Source organism: Oenanthe melanoleuca, chromosome 1, assembly GCF_029582105.1.
Source record: "Oenanthe melanoleuca isolate GR-GAL-2019-014 chromosome 1, OMel1.0, whole genome shotgun sequence".
NCBI lineage: Eukaryota > Metazoa > Chordata > Aves > Passeriformes > Muscicapidae > Oenanthe > Oenanthe melanoleuca.
Window position 1 is genome coordinate 66,378,436 of NC_079333.1, and position 18,272 is coordinate 66,396,707.

An 18,272-nucleotide genomic window follows, 5' to 3' on the forward strand; every position below is an offset into this window, starting at 1 on the left:
AGGATAAATAAATGTTGCTTCAAGTTTTTCCTGATACACTATATAAGAAGCTATGGTTGAGTATATTGAGATAATTTCAGTATTTCTTTTCAAGGAAGTGATCGATTTAGGAACAAATACTTGTATAAAAAGCAAAATACTGCATTTTAAAAAGGTAATATAATTGCATCTTTAAGCAGCTGGGAAACTGGCAGTAGCTATGGATCAACAAGAACGGAGCAGAGGAAAAAGCCCTTCTCACACGTAAAATCCAAATATGGACACCTAGATCAAAGGAAAACCGACCAGTTTCAATAAGGTTGTTTTAGAAGATTAATATATTGACAAATTTCTGTGACACAAAAAATCATGGGAAATTACGTACCCGTACAGTTTGTTTTCTATATTAAGCCTGACCAGAAGATATTGTGCAGCCTAACTATAATCTTTTTGCATAAGAAATACTATTTCCATAATTTCTATTAAAAACTTAAGAAAGCAATAGACTATAACAAAGCATTGGACAAAGTAAAAGAAAGAATCGTAAGACTTTTGATTTGGTTTTTTTTTTGATCTTTTATACGATGCAGTATCTGTGTATATTTAACAGCAGATACAGCTTTTAGACAACAGCATGGTTTTAAAATTAACATGTTGCTTTGATAAGAAGGCAAAACGAATCTCACTCCAAAAAGGACTTAAAAACTAAACCAGTTCGGATTTTAAATACTGTTGATGTGACTACTTACTTGTATTCTCCTGAAACAGTGAATTCATCTATGAAAAAGTTGATCAAAACTTGAGTACCTGAGTTTTAGTTTTCATGCTTTTTAAAGGAGTTCCTCCTCCTGGTGATACACCTTTTAATTCATCCTTTAACTTGGTAATGCTATTAGTCAAAATTTCCAGTGTTTTCATGATTTCTGCTTTGTCTTCTGACTTCATGGCTTTATTCTTCTCCAGCTTTGAAATCAGCATCTGTCCAGTTCAGAAAAAAAAGCCTTTTTACTAAGCAACTACTACTACTACTCTGTTTTTCAGCGGTCATTATAACTAATGGAAAAAACAAATACTGCATTTCTTTTGCTGTGACCTACAAATCAACACATAGGACTTCTAACACATTGTATTATATTAAAATCTTTGCCCAAATCTCTGCTTTGTTTCCTCATGAGCATAGGATATTTCTAATTTATTTGGACAGATTTGCTTAACACACTTTCAAAATTTTATTCAACTTAAATGACATTTTGGCTTTCTTTCTCTTCCTAAGCCTAAGTGCAGTCATGCATAATTTTCTACATCATTCCCTCCTGCTCTTGTCAAACAGACTTTGGCTTTCCCTTCTTCCAAATATATGCATGTTGCTCCCAAATTAGGCAAAATCAATTAAAATTGGACATAAACTAAATAAGTTTGTAATGCTTTTTTTAAGTGAACCAACAGGACAAGTTAGATTAAAACTATATAAAAAAAAATATAAAATATTATGATGTTGCCACTCTAAGAGAATGCTTATTTTATAGGGCATTTTTTGGTTCATTCTTAAAAATTCTGAAATATTTTACACTGAACTGAGATTTTATAACTAAATTGGTGACTGTCTTTAATGCTAATATTTTACCTTCTGTGTTTCAATGTGCTTCTCCAAGATTTCTTGCTTCTTTTTCCTCACATCTTGTTGAAGTCGCAATGCTTCCTAGAAGCATAAAAAGATTACAGAAAGTTTCTAGACTTTGAAGCATAATGCCCGAATAATATACTATACCTGGCAACTACACAGCAGTAACTTACAATAACAGAGAAAAAATTAGTAACAGGAAATGCAAGGTACTGTTATTTCCAACTGTTTTGGAACACAGTCCATCACCAAATTAAACAAAGATCTTTTTTAGTTAGATCTGTGCTGGGAAGACTTTATTACTGCTCACATATAAAGTAACACCTTACACAGCTCCACTGAAAGCTGGAAGGCAACACATTACACTATCTCAAGAAGTATAGCATGCAAGTGTTTAAGTGTGCGAGCACAATTATCTTGAAAGCAACTGTAAATCAAGTTCATCAATTAAAACACAGTCTCCAGAACTGTTACAAGTTAAAAGGAAAACACACTATTTTCTAAACTTGAAGTGTCACCCAAAGAAAAGTACCTCTTTTGTGTCTGAGCACTCTAACTGGGAAATGACAAGTACAGCTACTCCATCTGCCAACAACAGAACTTGACCAGGCAATGGGCAAATTGAAATGAACTGAAACTGATCAGTAAGTGACAGTGTTTCACTCTGAATGAGAAGCTGGAGGAGATGCCACCCCTGCTGTGCTCAGCGCCTACTAATGGTGCTTGTAAGAAAGCTGTTCCTTCTTGTTCTCAATACAGAATATAAAAGTCTTAGACAGCAGAAAACCCTTAAGAGCTTTGATATCAATGTATTTAATGGAATAGTAGAGGAGAGGCAGAAGATGATCAGCTGCGATCAACTACAAGTGGAATATCTTATACAAGACTGTAAATGCACAACAGCCATAGAAAAAGAAATAGCAGTCAAGTTTCTGTGTGTCTTCCCAAATACTGACAAATTCTGCTGTATGAAATGTTAGTTTTTCAATACAATGTGCAATCATTTTTCTGCAGGGAAAGGGAAGGTCAGATAAGGGGATGAATGTGAAAAAAAGTTAGGGAGACAGGAGGAAAAGAAGGTAGTCCCACAAAATCATGTTTTTCTGCAAGTGCTAGTATATTGTAACAGAAATCTCTGAAGGCAGGAAGGAGCACAAGATCACATTAATAAAGAGCCAATCACTTTGGCATAACTTCAGTGTTCTCTCTCAAAAAAACCTCTACAGCTGTTATGATGAGTCAGCAATGTTATTACAAGTTTTTTGCCATTTTAGAGGTACTTAACATCTTAACTTGAAAAGTAAAGACTCTAATTCTAAAAACATGTTAAGGGACAAAGATGAAATGAAATTTCAAACTCAGAACTGCTTTCTTTAAATTCTGGACCAATGGCAAAACTCATGTGCAGCTACAAACTGCTAGTTCATTAGACATAAATTTCAGAAATTTAGCAGTATTTGACCAAAATCGATGTTTAATATTATACTGATTGCAATACTTACATTTGGATGTAACTTAGTACTGTATTCGTAATCTGTGGTTAAAAAACAGTAAGGCACACAATGTCCTGTATTTAGTTTCTCTAAATGGTAAGAATAAACCTAAAGAAGTTTTGCTGTGCCCTCATGAAAATTCCAAGCAAGCTAAACTGTAACTGAGTGACCTATTAAGGCCAAATACATTTTTGGTGCATTTCCTTTCTAACATAAATAAAAAAGAGAAAGCCTAGCACTATGTCAAAATAAAAGTGGCTGCAGAAGAACTATAGCTTGGAAACAACAAAATGCAGAGTCATAAAATTCTCAGTTCTCTTGAAGAAACAATTTTGGTCACATGTACAAAATACACTGAAAACAGAGGCCAGTTCCAGAATATTTAAGAGAGAAAAACAGTGACTATACTATACTCCCTTTCACTCACAACAGACAATTCATACCTCAACGTGTAGATTCTGATTCCAGGAAAAAGTGTTTCACATTTTGAATTTCTACAGTTTTAAACCTGCTTACACTGCCTGAACATACACTGAAAAATAACAAAACAATGCTGAATTTTCTGGTAATATGTGGGGTGGGAAAATAAAACATTATAGTGAATTTAATCTTGCAACAAGTTTCATCTATGTTCTTGAGATGAATATACATAGTGCTCTATCTCTAGGTCACAAGTTCCCAACCTAGGTCCATTTTAAAAAGAAGCATATTTAATTTACCTGTTTTTTCTTCTGTGCTTCATTAGAGTCTAGCACGGAAGTGGAAACAACAGGCAAAGATTTCTGTGCTGCCTTCAAAGCAGCAGGGTTGTACACAGTTTTTGTCAAGCCAGTAGAAGTAGATAAAACCTATAGGAGGAAATCATTTTATTTTTTTGCCAGTGAATTTCAATCTTTTAAAAAACCCGCATGAGTGCTTAAAAATATATCAGTGTCTTTTCTTGTCTCCTTTGATGATATGGAATATAAAAATTTGGTGTAGCAATTATATTATGAGTTGTTGAAGTTAAATAATTTCTGAAGAGGCAGCACAACATCAGATATGTAAGCTATCAACATCAGCTTATAAATCCTCTCCAGAGATTTGATATGTACTTCCAGGTTTCAAATACATAAATATCTACGTATTTGAGCATAACTAAGGAAACAGAAGACTGAGATTTTTGCAAGAGTAACTGTTGTTTTTGTGTTTTGAAGTCTAAAATACAGTATTTCATGGCTGTATGAATTTTCCAAGCAAAAGTTCAACATAATTTTAGAGACTAAGATCCAACGTAGAGACAACAGTTTCTTTTCATATGCAGCTGGTGCAAAGCAGAAGTTGCACAATTAGCAAGAAGTAACTAAAGTACAACGAAGTCTTCAACATTATACAGCAAAGGAAGAGACTCCTATGTATCTCTGTTCTCTTTCCTACATTTGTAATGAGGTATGAAATTTCTCCATGACTAAGAACACTGATGACTGCTTTACAATCTTTCTAAAACATACTATGCACATCTCCACAATACCAGAAGATTTGAACTATTCTGTTTTCTTAGCATGTTCCTTAAAGAGTTTTTTGGGCATGCCAATACTGAAAAATCCACAGCAAAGTCCTAGAGATAATATAGGAATGATCTTGTCCACCTTGTTAGCGAATAGAAGAAATTATGCAATTGGTATGATTTAAAGGAGTTTAAAAATACTTTCTGTATGGAAAATTAAAATATGCATGCAGATTCTATTGGTCATCATGCACTCCATAAAATAGACAAAATGCCCACCAACAGGAAGAAAATAAAAGAGATAGACAAGAAACCAAGACAGAAAAGGCCAAGAGATTAGAAGAATTTACAACGGGAACAGTTCATATAAACCCCTTGTACTTCAGTGTGGTATTTATATTACTGCTTCCCACAGTAAAGTGTTTTCAAGAGTACACAGTGCATAGAAAACAACAGCAAAAAGAAACCAACACACATTATAGGGTATTATAAAAGGTGGTACAAAATGCTCTAAGCAGACCATTACAAAGATGAAAGACTTTTCTAAATGTATTAAAGAACATTAAAGTATGCATATCCCAGTCATACAGTTTCTATTACACAGTACATTTAGGACAGGCTACAAGACAAACAAACAGAGGATCAAGCAAAGACAAAAATATTGACACATTCCTTTCACCGTGAACTGTGAACCACACCTCCTCATCTCTTTTATGTAGGAGATGTAAGGAGAGATGTCACAGCACCAATACAGACAAGTCAAAAGCAACACTAAGGTCTTCTAAATCACTTAATACTATTCAAAAGAAGGAACAGGGTGAATAGCATGAATCTCTTCACAAGTCTAGCAATTTTTCAGCCCCTATACAGATCTTACAAAGTCTCACAATTACTTTTTTATCACCTTTTCCTCCTGCTCTTTGGGAGGATTAGCTACTTCCTTTCTCATTGCAAAGTTCTTGCCAAACGGTGCACTCCATCAGGTGCAAAAAACTATCTAGGACACGACACCTCTGTTTTTTGATGGATGTCAATAATTTTATTTCTAATGGCTATAGAATATAATGATTGCAAACTAAGCAAGGTATTTCCTTGTAAAGAGGCAGCAGTAGGTAGAAATAAGTCAAATCAAGTTTCAGAATACTACAAACAATGTCAAAAGGAAACAGCTGTTCCCAGTGAACAGCCCAGCTATTCAGCAAAATCACATCTGTACTATAAGACAACAGAGGAGAAAAACATTCTAGCATAAAATATATTCTTTGTAAAAAAGTGTTTCAGGATAATTCAGCTCTTACACAATGAGGAAAAAAAGTATTTCCATTCAAGAGCCAAGCTGAAGCACACTTCCTGTTTCTGAAGAAAGCATGTATTATGTATGTAAAATGTAGTTCAGGAATACACAGCAAGGTATTTATCTGCAACTAATTTAGAGTACCAAGAATGAAACTAATCAAAGTAACAATAAAATACAAGTAAGAAGCCTTGATCAATGCATGAAGAGAGACTGCTCAGCTTGAAATGAATTAAAGACAAATTCTCTAATATTACAACTAATATTATCAACTTCAAGTATTGTTACCTTTCTATGCTAAGTATCTCTGGAGTGAATTTTACCTGTTGGATGCCACTTAATCCATCAACTGCCCAACGGAAAAGGGGTGGGAGGGAATGTGTGTGGGGAAATACAGGGTATGCTTCATTTATTTCAGGTCAAGCTAACTCCCAATAGAAAATATACATATCTAGACAGAGGAACCCTGTTACATGGTAAAACTTGCTGTCTTTCTACTACAAGTTTTCTCAAATTAATGTTAAAAACATTAGGGGAAGCCTGTCCCTTGAAGTGCTAAACAGATCTGGAAACATGCATTACAAACTGCTACTATAGTAAACACATCAACCACTTTGTATTCTGAAAACTGGAACCACTGGCCAAAAAACACAGCTCATAACCACAATTCAGATCTACCTTTCCCACCCTACCTCTCTTTGTCCTTTCTATACTGATTAATTTCCACCTTTATCTTTTCACAAGTACTGCAAATGTAAAACCAAATAAAAAGGTAAATGACCTTTTAAGGGGCACAGAAGTCCAGAAACATTTTTAAAGAAAGGCTTCCTATAATGCCATATGTAATGACAAAATTTATTTATTTTTAAAATTTATTTTTGTATACGTCTACACAACTCAGGATTATCGAACATATCAAGTTCTTTTTACGACTGAATAAAAGGAACCTGACAGATTAAACAAAATCCACGAAATAGCAGCTTTTGTCCTTCTTATAATCATTTAGCCATCTGCTGAGTTTTGATTTATCATGCCTCCTAAAACTAATCTTCACAAATTATTTTATTCATACTTATGAAATAACATTGACACAAGAGGATTCATAAAAAAATTAATTCTACTGAAAATAAATATGAGAGACGAGAATAAGAGACATTTTCTTACCTTTTCAGTTGTTGGAGTAACTGGCTTTGACACAAAACCCAGTCTATCCTTCACAGATAATTTAGTCACATTCTGAGAAAACAAAGCAAAATAATAGTACAATACAAGCATTAGCAATTTAGAAAAAATATTTAATAAAACCACAGACTTTTAGGCAACAATACAAGAAACATATTCAAACAGTTGATAAAATTAATTTTACATATTTGATTTTCAGTTAATATATGTCTGTGTAAAAAAAAAAAAAAAACCCCAAACCAAAAAAACCAAACAAATAAACAAAAAAAACAAAACAAAACAAAACAAACAAACAAAAAAAAAAAAAAAAAAAAAAAAAAAAACAACAAAACAACCCCCAACAATCTGTTACTGGATAAGACAAATATGAAGCCAAATTTGGAATCAAAGATTATCCTACGTATTTTTAGCAAGAACTCCAAAACATGTTAGCTGGCAGAGGATTATCTGCACAGGCCCTTTTAAATACACTACAGTTCTCACGTTCTGTAATCTGCTATTTGCAGATTACATGTGCATCAAATGCAGAAAATTGTTTGAATTTAAACTACAAATGTGTTCTGATTTGTGCTGATCTCCAGAACGGATCCAAAGTGTTGGCAAAATGCTAATAATGAAATATTGCAAATATAATAAAATATTAAAGACTACTTCTAATGCAAGTAACATTCTGTCATTATTCACATTGATACTGTGGTTGCATTCTTCCTTTTATTAGAGGTGATGCACAAATTCTGAAAATTCTTTTAGACACAGAGCTTCATTCTCTAATGGTTTTAGGTGTTCAACAAATAACATATAAACACATTCAAAAAAATCAGCTTTTAGTTCTTTGGCTAGAGACTCATTTTATTTTAAAATCTGACACCAGCAATATAACACAACAATCCTGAAACAGTCTGAGAGCCTTTAAGTTTTTCTTTTTAAACTATGCAAAAAGCTACAATACTAAAAAATTAAGTACCATGCTCAGGTAAAAAAAGCCAAATATCATTGCACTGAAGAAAACTTTAACAGGAAAACATCACTAACAATGTAAGCAGATGCACTTTGAAGCAGTAAATGTGAACGTGAACTACAGAAGTATCGGGTACATTCAGACACTACAGAACCCATTTCAGAAAGAACAGGCAACTGAAATGCTCACTACAATACAAACCTGAGCAACTTCTGTGTTGGCACCCTGTGCTTCTGCAGGTTCAATATTACTCGCAGGTACTGGGCCGAGCCGCTCCTTCACCGACTGCTTCACTACAGGCAAAGTGGGCTGCTGCACTAAAGGCTGGATCACCTGCACCACCACCCCAGACCCCAAAAAGCACAGCATAAGATTAAAAGGCTGCTATACACGTCATTCAGTTAGAACACAATGAAATTACAATGGAATTTATGTTTACACTTCTTCCCTTCTACCATTCAATGGCTTTTTCACCTGATCGGCTAAACAACCACTTCAAGAGATTTATTATGTTACACTGAATATCTGTGTAGCACGACTGGCAATAACACCCATTTTGCACTTGCAGCTTACAGAAGTGACCAAACAACTATGATTTATTTCTATTAATTACATTTACTCAGTCTAACTTAAATTTTACCTGTTAGAACAAAATAAAATGTAATAAAGAAGACTTCTGATTCCTCTCACAACTCTTTGACCATCAACCATTTAGTTATGAAAAAAGAATGTAAACCTGTGTCACAAAGACTCTCACTTTTTACAGGGATATATCACTTTTCATCTCCTATGTGGTTAACTTGGACAAAACAGAAAAAAAATATATAGAAACATGCAGTTGGGACTGAAGAAAAAGAAAAGAGAGCAGATAATCTTTGAATCTACCATGGATATACCCTGACAGCTAACACCTTTCCTTTTTTTTCCTTTGACAAAAACATTCAACAGTTAAGATCGAAAAATATGCTTCCAAGCAAGCTTATTGTCATATTTATAGCTCTCAGAAGGTCACCTAATCCATATCTCCACTGTAGGGCAAAGTCAGTTATGCCACTACTGACAGTATCTATCTATTTTGTTCTTACAGCTTTCCAATGAAACAGGTCCTGTCACCTCTCTAGATAAAAGTGCTTCAGTAAGCTTTGGCATTAGAAAATGTTTTTTTTTAATATTTAACCTAAATCTCTTTGTGCTGCCTTTTACGCCCACAACTTCCTGTTTTATCTACCTCAGATGTGGAGAGCATATTATTTTTTGCTTCCTGGCAGAAGCCTTTTATTTGATGATTTATTGTAGTTGACTACCAGTATCTTTACCTAAGTACTTCCATCGCTCTTGGAAATTTTCTAATGCAATCCTGCTGATAAAATAGCAATAGCTAAGAAATTGCAGGACTAGATACTACTGAAGGGACAATTTAAAAGTCAACTGACTTTATACTGAAGAAAACTCAAAAGCTTGTCTTTGGTGCCTCACAGACAAAATCTGGTTGGAAGCCATTACAAACACAGGTGAAATTAATTAACCCATAATTAATTAACATAACAAATCTTGACAAAATACAAATATTTATAGTATATGAAGAAGTATAAAGTGTCCATACTACTCATAGATATGATACCAAATATAAATTTCAGTGAGAAGTAAATATTCATGCTCTTATGAACAGAAAACACCTTACTGACTCAACAATTTGTTAAATGTTGTATCTTGGGGTAGAAGATAGAAGAAAACAGAAGCATTGCACTTAAAATTTTTATTTCCTGTTAGAAGCTTTCTTGTTACTCTGTGCCTTCTGTGACTGATAACAGACTTCAAAATGCAGTCTGCTGACATGTGCTAAGTGGTTGTTCTTCGTGAGGCAGGAACATTTAGTACTGTCCCCAGGACTAAGGGGAATTAATACGCAAACCAGCAAAGTTAACTTGCTAAAGGTGGTATTATTGGAAGCTGTTAACGCCACTAAAAATTATGGGACTACTAAAAATAACGAATATCTAGACTGAATGTTTGTTTGGAAATACAGAGTTAATATTTCAATAATACTCTGAATAGCATAATCAGCAAATAAGCTGACAGCATAGCCTAAGCTGTCCTCCGCGTAAGAGGGAATGTATGTAGGAAAGCAAATTATGTACTCCACTGCCCTCTTGTGGCTGAGATGAAAATCAAGCTTAGAAAATAAACACCATTTTGAGCAGCACTACTTTAGAAAAAGTATTAAGGATACTGAAAAAACTGAAAGGATAATAACAGGGAAGATAGTGAGACAGATGTCATTAAAACCGAATTTTTGAAGACAAAAATCAGGGTGTTTCTTAGAAAGAAAGAGACAGCAGGATTGTACAGCAGGACTGCCATGGAAAACCAGGTCACTGATTCTGAATGATGACAACATACACCAAAAGCAGGAATTCTCAACTCAGAGCTGCAACTGAAAGAATCCTCTAACAAGTTATTCCTGTATTACATCAGCATATATAATTAAGTGACCATTTCTTCTACAGAGCCTGTTTCGTATTTTTGAAGCGCAGAATGTGCTGCACCACACTGATGGCAATCCAATAGAACAGGATACACAAACATTTTTAATGACTTGCTACACCAGCCGCTAACTGAGAAGACTCTACTCAGTAACTCACAGAGCCAGGGAGAACCCAAGGTTCATCTCCTCCTTGAGTACAGCCACTACTGTACTGCTGACAAGTCTGACTTGGCTTTACACAGGTTATAAATCTTCCCTTCACAAGAGTAACTGCAGTTTTATTTTTTTTATACGTTGCCAATGCTGCAATGAACATGACAACTTCCAAAAGGTGTTCCTCTACAACTCAATAAAAAAATAGATTAGAGTATTTCAGTTGTAAGGGACCTGCAACAATCATCTAGTCCAATTGCGTGGTCACTTCAGTATTGACCAAAAGTTAAAGCACCTTGCTAAGGATACTGTCCAAATACCTCTTTAACACTGACAGGCTTGGGGCCATCAGCCACTTTTCTAGAAAACCTGTTTCATAGTCTGACCGCTCTCTCAGTAAAGAGATGTTTCATGTCCAGTTTGGACCTCTTGTGACACACCTCCAATCCATTCCCAGACAATTCTCTCCCTGGATTTCATAGAGATCAGCAACTACCTTTCTTACTTAAAAATGTCCATGAACCCTTCTTAGAAAGTCAGTCTCTCTAATGCAGTTCTCCTCTTCAACTGTTGTTTACAAGTCCTTATATCTGTGTATACCCATAGTTGTCTCTGTGTAAAACAAATTCTTCTGCTCCTTTGTACAACAATATGCATGCTCAACAGGAAAGGAAAGGAAATACAGAAGAGGGAAAACCAGAACCTCTTGGAAGAAAATGGAGATCATCTTACATGAAAAGAAATAACTGCTGCCTTTCTTATGCTCAACAGAAGAAAAAAAAAGCCTATACTAATTAAAGCAAAATAGATCTTATTTAGCAGAGAGCTGCACCAAATCTTGTTTGAGATGATAACAGAGTGGAATACACTAGAAATCACCGAAGGGCTTTCTTTAAATACCTTCAGTCCCATCTTGTTAGTAAACTACTGAATGTTGTATATGAGGTCAAAAAATTTACAACTCAAGAGTGACATTTGCAAATTACTTACATTAAGTAGTCACTATTTCAAAAGGACTTAACTTACTTGATAAAAACATTCTCTTAAAATGTTTTGCAAATTCTATTTTACATAACATGCTAGAACAGACTTAGATCCTCTACCTTCTGTGCGGTAGTCTGGATTTGAGGTGCACTGCCTTCTCGATGCCAATAAACTTTAATAAAACGATTATTTAATACTGCTTCTGTACTTGATATAGCTTTCTTTGCTTCCTCATGTGTGGCAAACTGAATAAGGGCACCTTCTGGATCACCTTGATATGCAACCTAAGATTTAAAACAGAAAAACAAAACTTACCACACAGAGGATTCTCATTGTGTCTAAATTATTATTAAATCATCAGCTTTTAGACTTGTAAGCTTGCAATTTACACCCAGTATGTGTCATTACATAAATGAGCCCATTTGAAAGATCTGGTGTCAAAATCAACCTTGAGTATATGCTAATAAACTTTAAGAATAGTTAAAACACCTCAAACAAACAAATTAAGGCAAAACCCCCGGTCAACCTGTTTGCAAATATGACTAGCTGTTTAAAAGAAAAAAAGGAAGCATCAGCAAAATAAAGAAAATTACTACAAAAAATGCAGGGATCAAAGAGTAAATGTCCTATCTAATATCAGAGCTAGACAGCAAAGCGCACTTTGATTTCCCCCCCTCGGAGCATTAACACATTATTTTGCTTCAAAAGCCAAGATTATACTCTTTGCAAGAAGAGCATAGCTTGCCATGTCCATATATATCTGTGTTTCCATACACACTCATATTTTACTTGTCTTAAAGAATAATAGTGCCTGCTAATACACCCATATTCTCAGGTAAACTACAGAAAGGCTTAAGAAATATTTAATAGCAGTTAAGAGAGATTTAAAATCCCTCCAGTGTTCAGACAGGCACAGAAGGTGCATTTTGTACCACATAAGCACATACAAAAATACTGTCACACCTCTTCATTCCAGTCCTCAGTGCAAGCAAGAAAGGGTTTAGAAAAATGCAAGGTAGCATCTGAAACTCGTTGACGATGAAGCACGGTGAAAGGTCACACAGAGCAGCTTAGAGGCTGGGTATGAAATACTGACATTACAAGTGCAGCCTACGTCAGGCTCTAGCTCTTGCACTCTTCAAGTGCATATTGGGGGACTCCAATAAGCCACAAAGTAATTTTAAGGGACAAACCCTCATTACCATGGAACTAGAAAGAAATTATGGATTGGATGAGAATTACAGGTTTTCTGTATTTACAATATCCGAATATTCAGAGCGCTTATTAGAGCAGATTCAAACTTGAGAAAATGGGTGAGAAAAACCCAAAATTTTCAATATTTTAAACAATGTCTCTTAGAAGCCTTATCTGTGAGGAACACATCTGTTCAAAAGATAACTAGAACATGTCATTTCTGCTTTTTCAATGGCAATATCATTAAAAACAATGAGATCTTTTTAGAGAAAAAAGTTAGGAAAATAATAAAGCGTTTCAGGGAACCATGAAAAAAACCTGGCCTTCTGCTTTTTGCAACTACTACTACTTTTATATCAAAGCATAATGCTTTCTCCTTGTTGACTCTTACCTGCAAGTTGACTAAGTTTCCAAACTTACTGAAGTGCTCATTGAGTTTGCTGATGTTGTTAAGCTCTGGGGGAACTTTTCTCAATTCAAGTTTTGTATTTTCATTTCCAAACTGCACTTTCTTCTGGAAACCTGGACTATTTGTTCTGTTAAAATTTTGCCTGCAACAAATAAAAAATCAAGCCAGAAATCCATAGCAAACTAGCAAACACAATGTTAAATTCTATATGCTTACACAGAAGCATGAGAAACAAAGATCTGCAGACTTAAAAAATAATGAAATTGTAGAAAAGTGAAGAGTACAGGACACACACCCATGTACCTGCCATCTTCCCCAGTGATATTCTCAGCATACCCCAGCACATAAATCTGTGAGATAATTCACATTCATTTGCTCATGTCAGTAACTCCTGACTTCCACATTACTTCTCTCCAGAAAACTGTTTCTTAGCTATTCCATTAAATTTCCCTGCTACTTTTTCACATAACTATTACTTCAAGGCCCTGCTCACTCCCAGCAATCTCTTAAAATCACTTCCAATCTTGCACCCTCAGCTTTTTTCTCAGTAACATACCTGGTAACTCAAATCAAAATAGCAGTGATAAAATTCACATTTCACAACTAAAATCAGTCATTCTAACAATAACCACACTGCACCTTCCCTGTTTCTTAGATCACACCAACTTAGAAAGAACAGATCTTTAGTATCATCCAAAGCAACTTCATCTATCTGTATACTACCTTTGATAGAAGACACTGAAATACAGATCACACTATAGTATGATTTACTTCAGTACCATCAGTGTACTCACAGTTTCACTTCTAGCAATTTATAGAGGTATACATATGTTTCAGATCACAGTAAAGAGGTTCATGAAATTCAAACTCTTAAGCAAACACTGCGTTAACAGTCACTCACTTGTCAAACCAAGTCTTCTTTGTAGGAACTCCACCATCCCCTGCACCAATTGTTCTTTTCCTGGATTCAGCATCTACCACTATTCTCATACTACTTTTATTAGGAGGTTTTTCTGTAAACAGATGAGAAGATTTTAATTTTTTAAAATTTATTTTCCGTGCATTTGATTGTAAGAAAGTACTCTGCTCACACTGAATTTGCACTGAAAACACAACTGTTTTATTTTGAAATTACTATGATTGTTGTTCTGACTGAATCAAACCTTGGTCACAGACTTCTTAGCTATCAACAGATGTTGTGACAGATCAAAAGAGCTAATAGCACTCATTTTGTCACAGTAACATCACACATACAGAAAACAAAAGAGGTGTGAGAGAAGGCATCTGCCTCAAGATGACTGCACTCTGATTCACAATGATTCACAATGTCCCATGCAATACTCTGAGGCTCACACCACTCCAGCTAACACCTTCATTCTACTATTAGATGGCACACACAAAAATGGGCATGATAGGAAATGCACAGTACTCCAGGACACTAACACCTAGGAGCAAGATTTATGGATGGACTGGGAAAGGAGTCACTTTTGCTGAAGAACAGGAATCACACTGGGGGACTCCTCACTGAAAATACACCAACAGAAACATAGTAAGATTAAATAGAAATACATACAAATGCAAATTAAAACCACATTAAAAATGGTTTTATCCCTTTTCCATTCTTATTTTGCGTGCTGCTGTTTCTTCTCAGGGCCACAGGAACTGCGAGGGTAAGATTATTCATGCATAAAACTGCTACCAGATAAAAATGACTCCCTCCTCTCTGCAGCAAAAATCACCCTGAGATTCTACTACAGAAACATTAACATTTTTCTGTATGAAAGATATACAAAGTGACCAGTTACTACAGCTAAGAGTAAACTCTGTAATTCTCTAGCGAGAGATTTCATTTTACCTGTAAAAATGCACAAATAAAGCAATTATAAACATAATTCCCTATTCAACTAAATATCTATTAATTCCAGAAGATTTTAGGAAAATGTGGTATTTTCCAGCATTCTCTGGAAAGTTCCTCAACCTGCATTAATATAACATAATCAGCTAAACTAAGTATAGCTTTGAGAGCATACCTCTGGGTGGTAGATCCATATCACCTGATGTGAGTCCTATCAAATTTGGTCTTTGGGCATGTACTCTATGTCTATACATGGGTCTTGAAGTATTTGTTATACTTGGAGCTTCTGGATTATAGCCATCTGTGTCATACGTTTCTGGTAACAAAGAAATTGTCTAATTAAAATAAATTGCAGTTAAAACCCCTAAGGTTTCAAATACAATATTTAATTTAATTACAAGATAGAGTTGCAATAAAAGAGTTGTATAACCACTATCATAAAAAACCATCGTGCCAAGTTCTCTGCTTAAACACAATGAAAGTATTACTCTCCAGTCAAAATTCACACTTTATATGCAAATTTTACTTCCATCTTGAACTAGGTCTGAAAAGAAGAACGTTAATTTACTGTCACAGTCTATATGATACAAACTTATTCTCCCAAACTATGACATTATAATCGCTATAAAGTACACTATAATATGAATCAATGTTATTCTATTTAGCAAACCTTGTGGGCAAAGCCTCAGTACTACACCTGCTGTAAAAAGAGAGGGTGGAGCAGGAGGCGGCTGGTGATGAATACCCGTGGTAACAACAGTAGGAACTGAGCTGGTTGCTGAGTTTGGGGGGGCATCCATGCCAGCAGGCTGTAATGGTGGAAGGGGAGGGGGTGGTCCTGTCAAAAACAAATGAAAACACTGCATTCATTTATTATCCACTAAACTTTCATTAGAATCCACTCATAAGGAGACTGATCTGAAATGCTTTTAAGGCTATTTAAGAAAAATGGGGCTGAGAAGGCACATCTGCAGACTTGATGCTGTACCATAAATTCACAAACCACCCCCAAGAGCAAATGACTCAGAACTTGGATTAGAGAGAAAAGCATTTGAATCATTTAACATTTCTCCAAACACATTCTCTCTACAAGCAAAATTTAACTGCTAGCCCAGTATTCATCTTTACTAACAGAAGGATTTTAAAGCTCAAAAAAAGCTGATCAAAGAAACATATATTATTTTTAAAATAAAAAAGTATTTTTTAATATAACAAAAATAGTCAATGATAACAATAACTAATTTGACTGAAATTATTTTTTCCAAATATCCAAGAAGAAACCTTCAACTCTAATGGAACTACTCTAAAAATTGAGGGGTTTTTTGTTTTGTTGGTGTGGTGTTTTGTATAAATTTTCTGAAATAGCTCCCTGTCAGGACCTGGGCAGCAACTGGTTTGACTTTTTTCACAACAGGTAACATAACACCCTCAAAACTATGCGGTCAAGCCCAATCTTCAGTTTAATCATTGAGAAGAGAAGATTTTGGAAGAAGCTATGAAGTGATATATCTGAACTTGTGAAGCAGATTTGAAAATAGCATGTAAGGTGGAATTGACCAACCCAGACGAGACTACACTTTGTATTAACTGAAATGAATACATTCATTCATATCTTTCTTAAATATACCATCAACAGAAAATTAAAACAGTTTAAGAAATTTCTAAGCAGTATCAAATATAAATTACTCTTGAATAATTTGACCAAGTGGGACACCTAAGTTAATAAAAAGAGAGAGAAAGGAATAATCATATAAAACTAACGTAACAGCTTTTAAACCACACAAGGCAACTGAGCACTAAACTTTGGCCACTTTATAAATGACAGTCTGGCATGTTAAGTTTTCATGTAACTTTTAGTGCCTCAGCTGAAGCACTTTTCCAGTGAAACAGTAAACAAAGCGGAGAATTTTTCTTAGTTACTTTACAAGTTTAGTTTTACAATTAGTCCCAAATTATATTTTCAGGTATAAATTTGATGTGATCATGAACTAACATTATTTCTATTTATAAAAATGAAACAATAAGGATCTGCTGTTTCCAGGATTTTCCCTTCTTTAACCATAGCCAATTTTGGAAACTTCTCTATAATACTGAAGGAATTAAATTTTGTTAAGCTTCTGCTTAAATACAATGAAAATATTATTCCATACTAAAGAGTCACATTTAGCGTGCAAGATTTTACAACAACCAACTCTGCAACAATTATCATCAAAAAGAGTGATTTTGAGATAAGGTATGCCATAGCAGAGCTCAGTTCAACTTTCTATAATGTAATACAGCTGGGATTCTTCAAAACAGCTTTTTGCACTGTGTACAATTCAAGTAAGATCCAAACTTTTCTACTAAAACATGGAATTTATTCTCATTTAATTACCTGTTACAGGTGGAAGGCTAGGTGGTAAGGGGCCTGGTGGTGGTACTGGAGGTCTAAGGTTAACAGGAGGAGGACTCAGAATTGGTGGAGGGGGAGGAAGTCCAGGAGGAGGTGGTCCTTCGACAACAGGGGGTTGTGCTGGAAAAGGCAGAATGCCAGGAAGATTCACATCTTCTACCACTACTGGATCGCTTCCATGATCAAAAGGGCACATGTCTCCTCTCATACAGAAACCCTTCTCTGAAACATCAAAAAGAACAGATGTTAGTATTCAATAGCTGTCGCTAGATTCAGGGCAGATACGAGACATTCAATGTTTAATGTGGCAGTTTATAAATTAAGAGCTCCACATACCAGCAGAAGCTTAGATAAGAAAATTAAATTGACCCTTTAACTTTATTCTTAACAGTCAACACACACGGACATGGCAAAAACTTGCTAGCATAAAGGTGTTGAATTGTTCTTGAAGAACTAATTCTGCACTGAATTATAACAAATTCTGAAAGCAAAAAATGCAATCTAGATGTCATCACATTAACAAAATCAATTTGTTTCTAAGCAAAAAGTGCAGATGCTTGAATTGAGAAACCCCTATTAAAAGTTAGAATTAATATTACAAAATTCCAACAGGAGCAAATTCAATAATTTTTTTCCTCTTTGGCAATTATGTCAGGAAGCACTGTAAACATTTGGCACAGTTTAATGTGATTACTTGGGAGCAAAATTTGTTATTTTCATTTAACAATGCATTTGTATGCATTTGTAAATATTAAATACATATAAATAAAAATGAATATGCATTCAC

General features: G+C 34.9%; 1 protein-coding gene across 5 annotated transcripts in view; it reads right to left on the reverse strand.

The window, feature by feature from the left end:
* RBM26 (RNA binding motif protein 26) overlaps positions 1-18,272 on the reverse strand; it is a 50,456-nt gene that overhangs the window by 14,606 nt on the left and 17,578 nt on the right. The window contains exons 7-17 of one of the 5 annotated variants that reach the window (XM_056486257.1): positions 17,468-17,707; positions 15,764-15,931; positions 15,269-15,409; positions 14,140-14,251; positions 13,221-13,380; positions 11,755-11,919; positions 8,215-8,346; positions 7,038-7,109; positions 3,813-3,941; positions 1,604-1,678; positions 787-957 (exon numbers count right to left, since the gene is read on the reverse strand). In XM_056486257.1, the coding sequence (XP_056342232.1) occupies positions 787-957; positions 1,604-1,678; positions 3,813-3,941; positions 7,038-7,109; positions 8,215-8,346; positions 11,755-11,919; positions 13,221-13,380; positions 14,140-14,251; positions 15,269-15,409; positions 15,764-15,931; positions 17,468-17,707 (1,565 nt within the window). The remainder of the gene's footprint in view (positions 1-786; positions 958-1,603; positions 1,679-3,812; positions 3,942-7,037; positions 7,110-8,214; positions 8,347-11,754; positions 11,920-13,220; positions 13,381-14,139; positions 14,252-15,268; positions 15,410-15,763; positions 15,932-17,467; positions 17,708-18,272) is intronic. The other 4 variants (XM_056486274.1, XM_056486265.1, XM_056486289.1 and 1 more) reach the window with 4 other exon arrangements.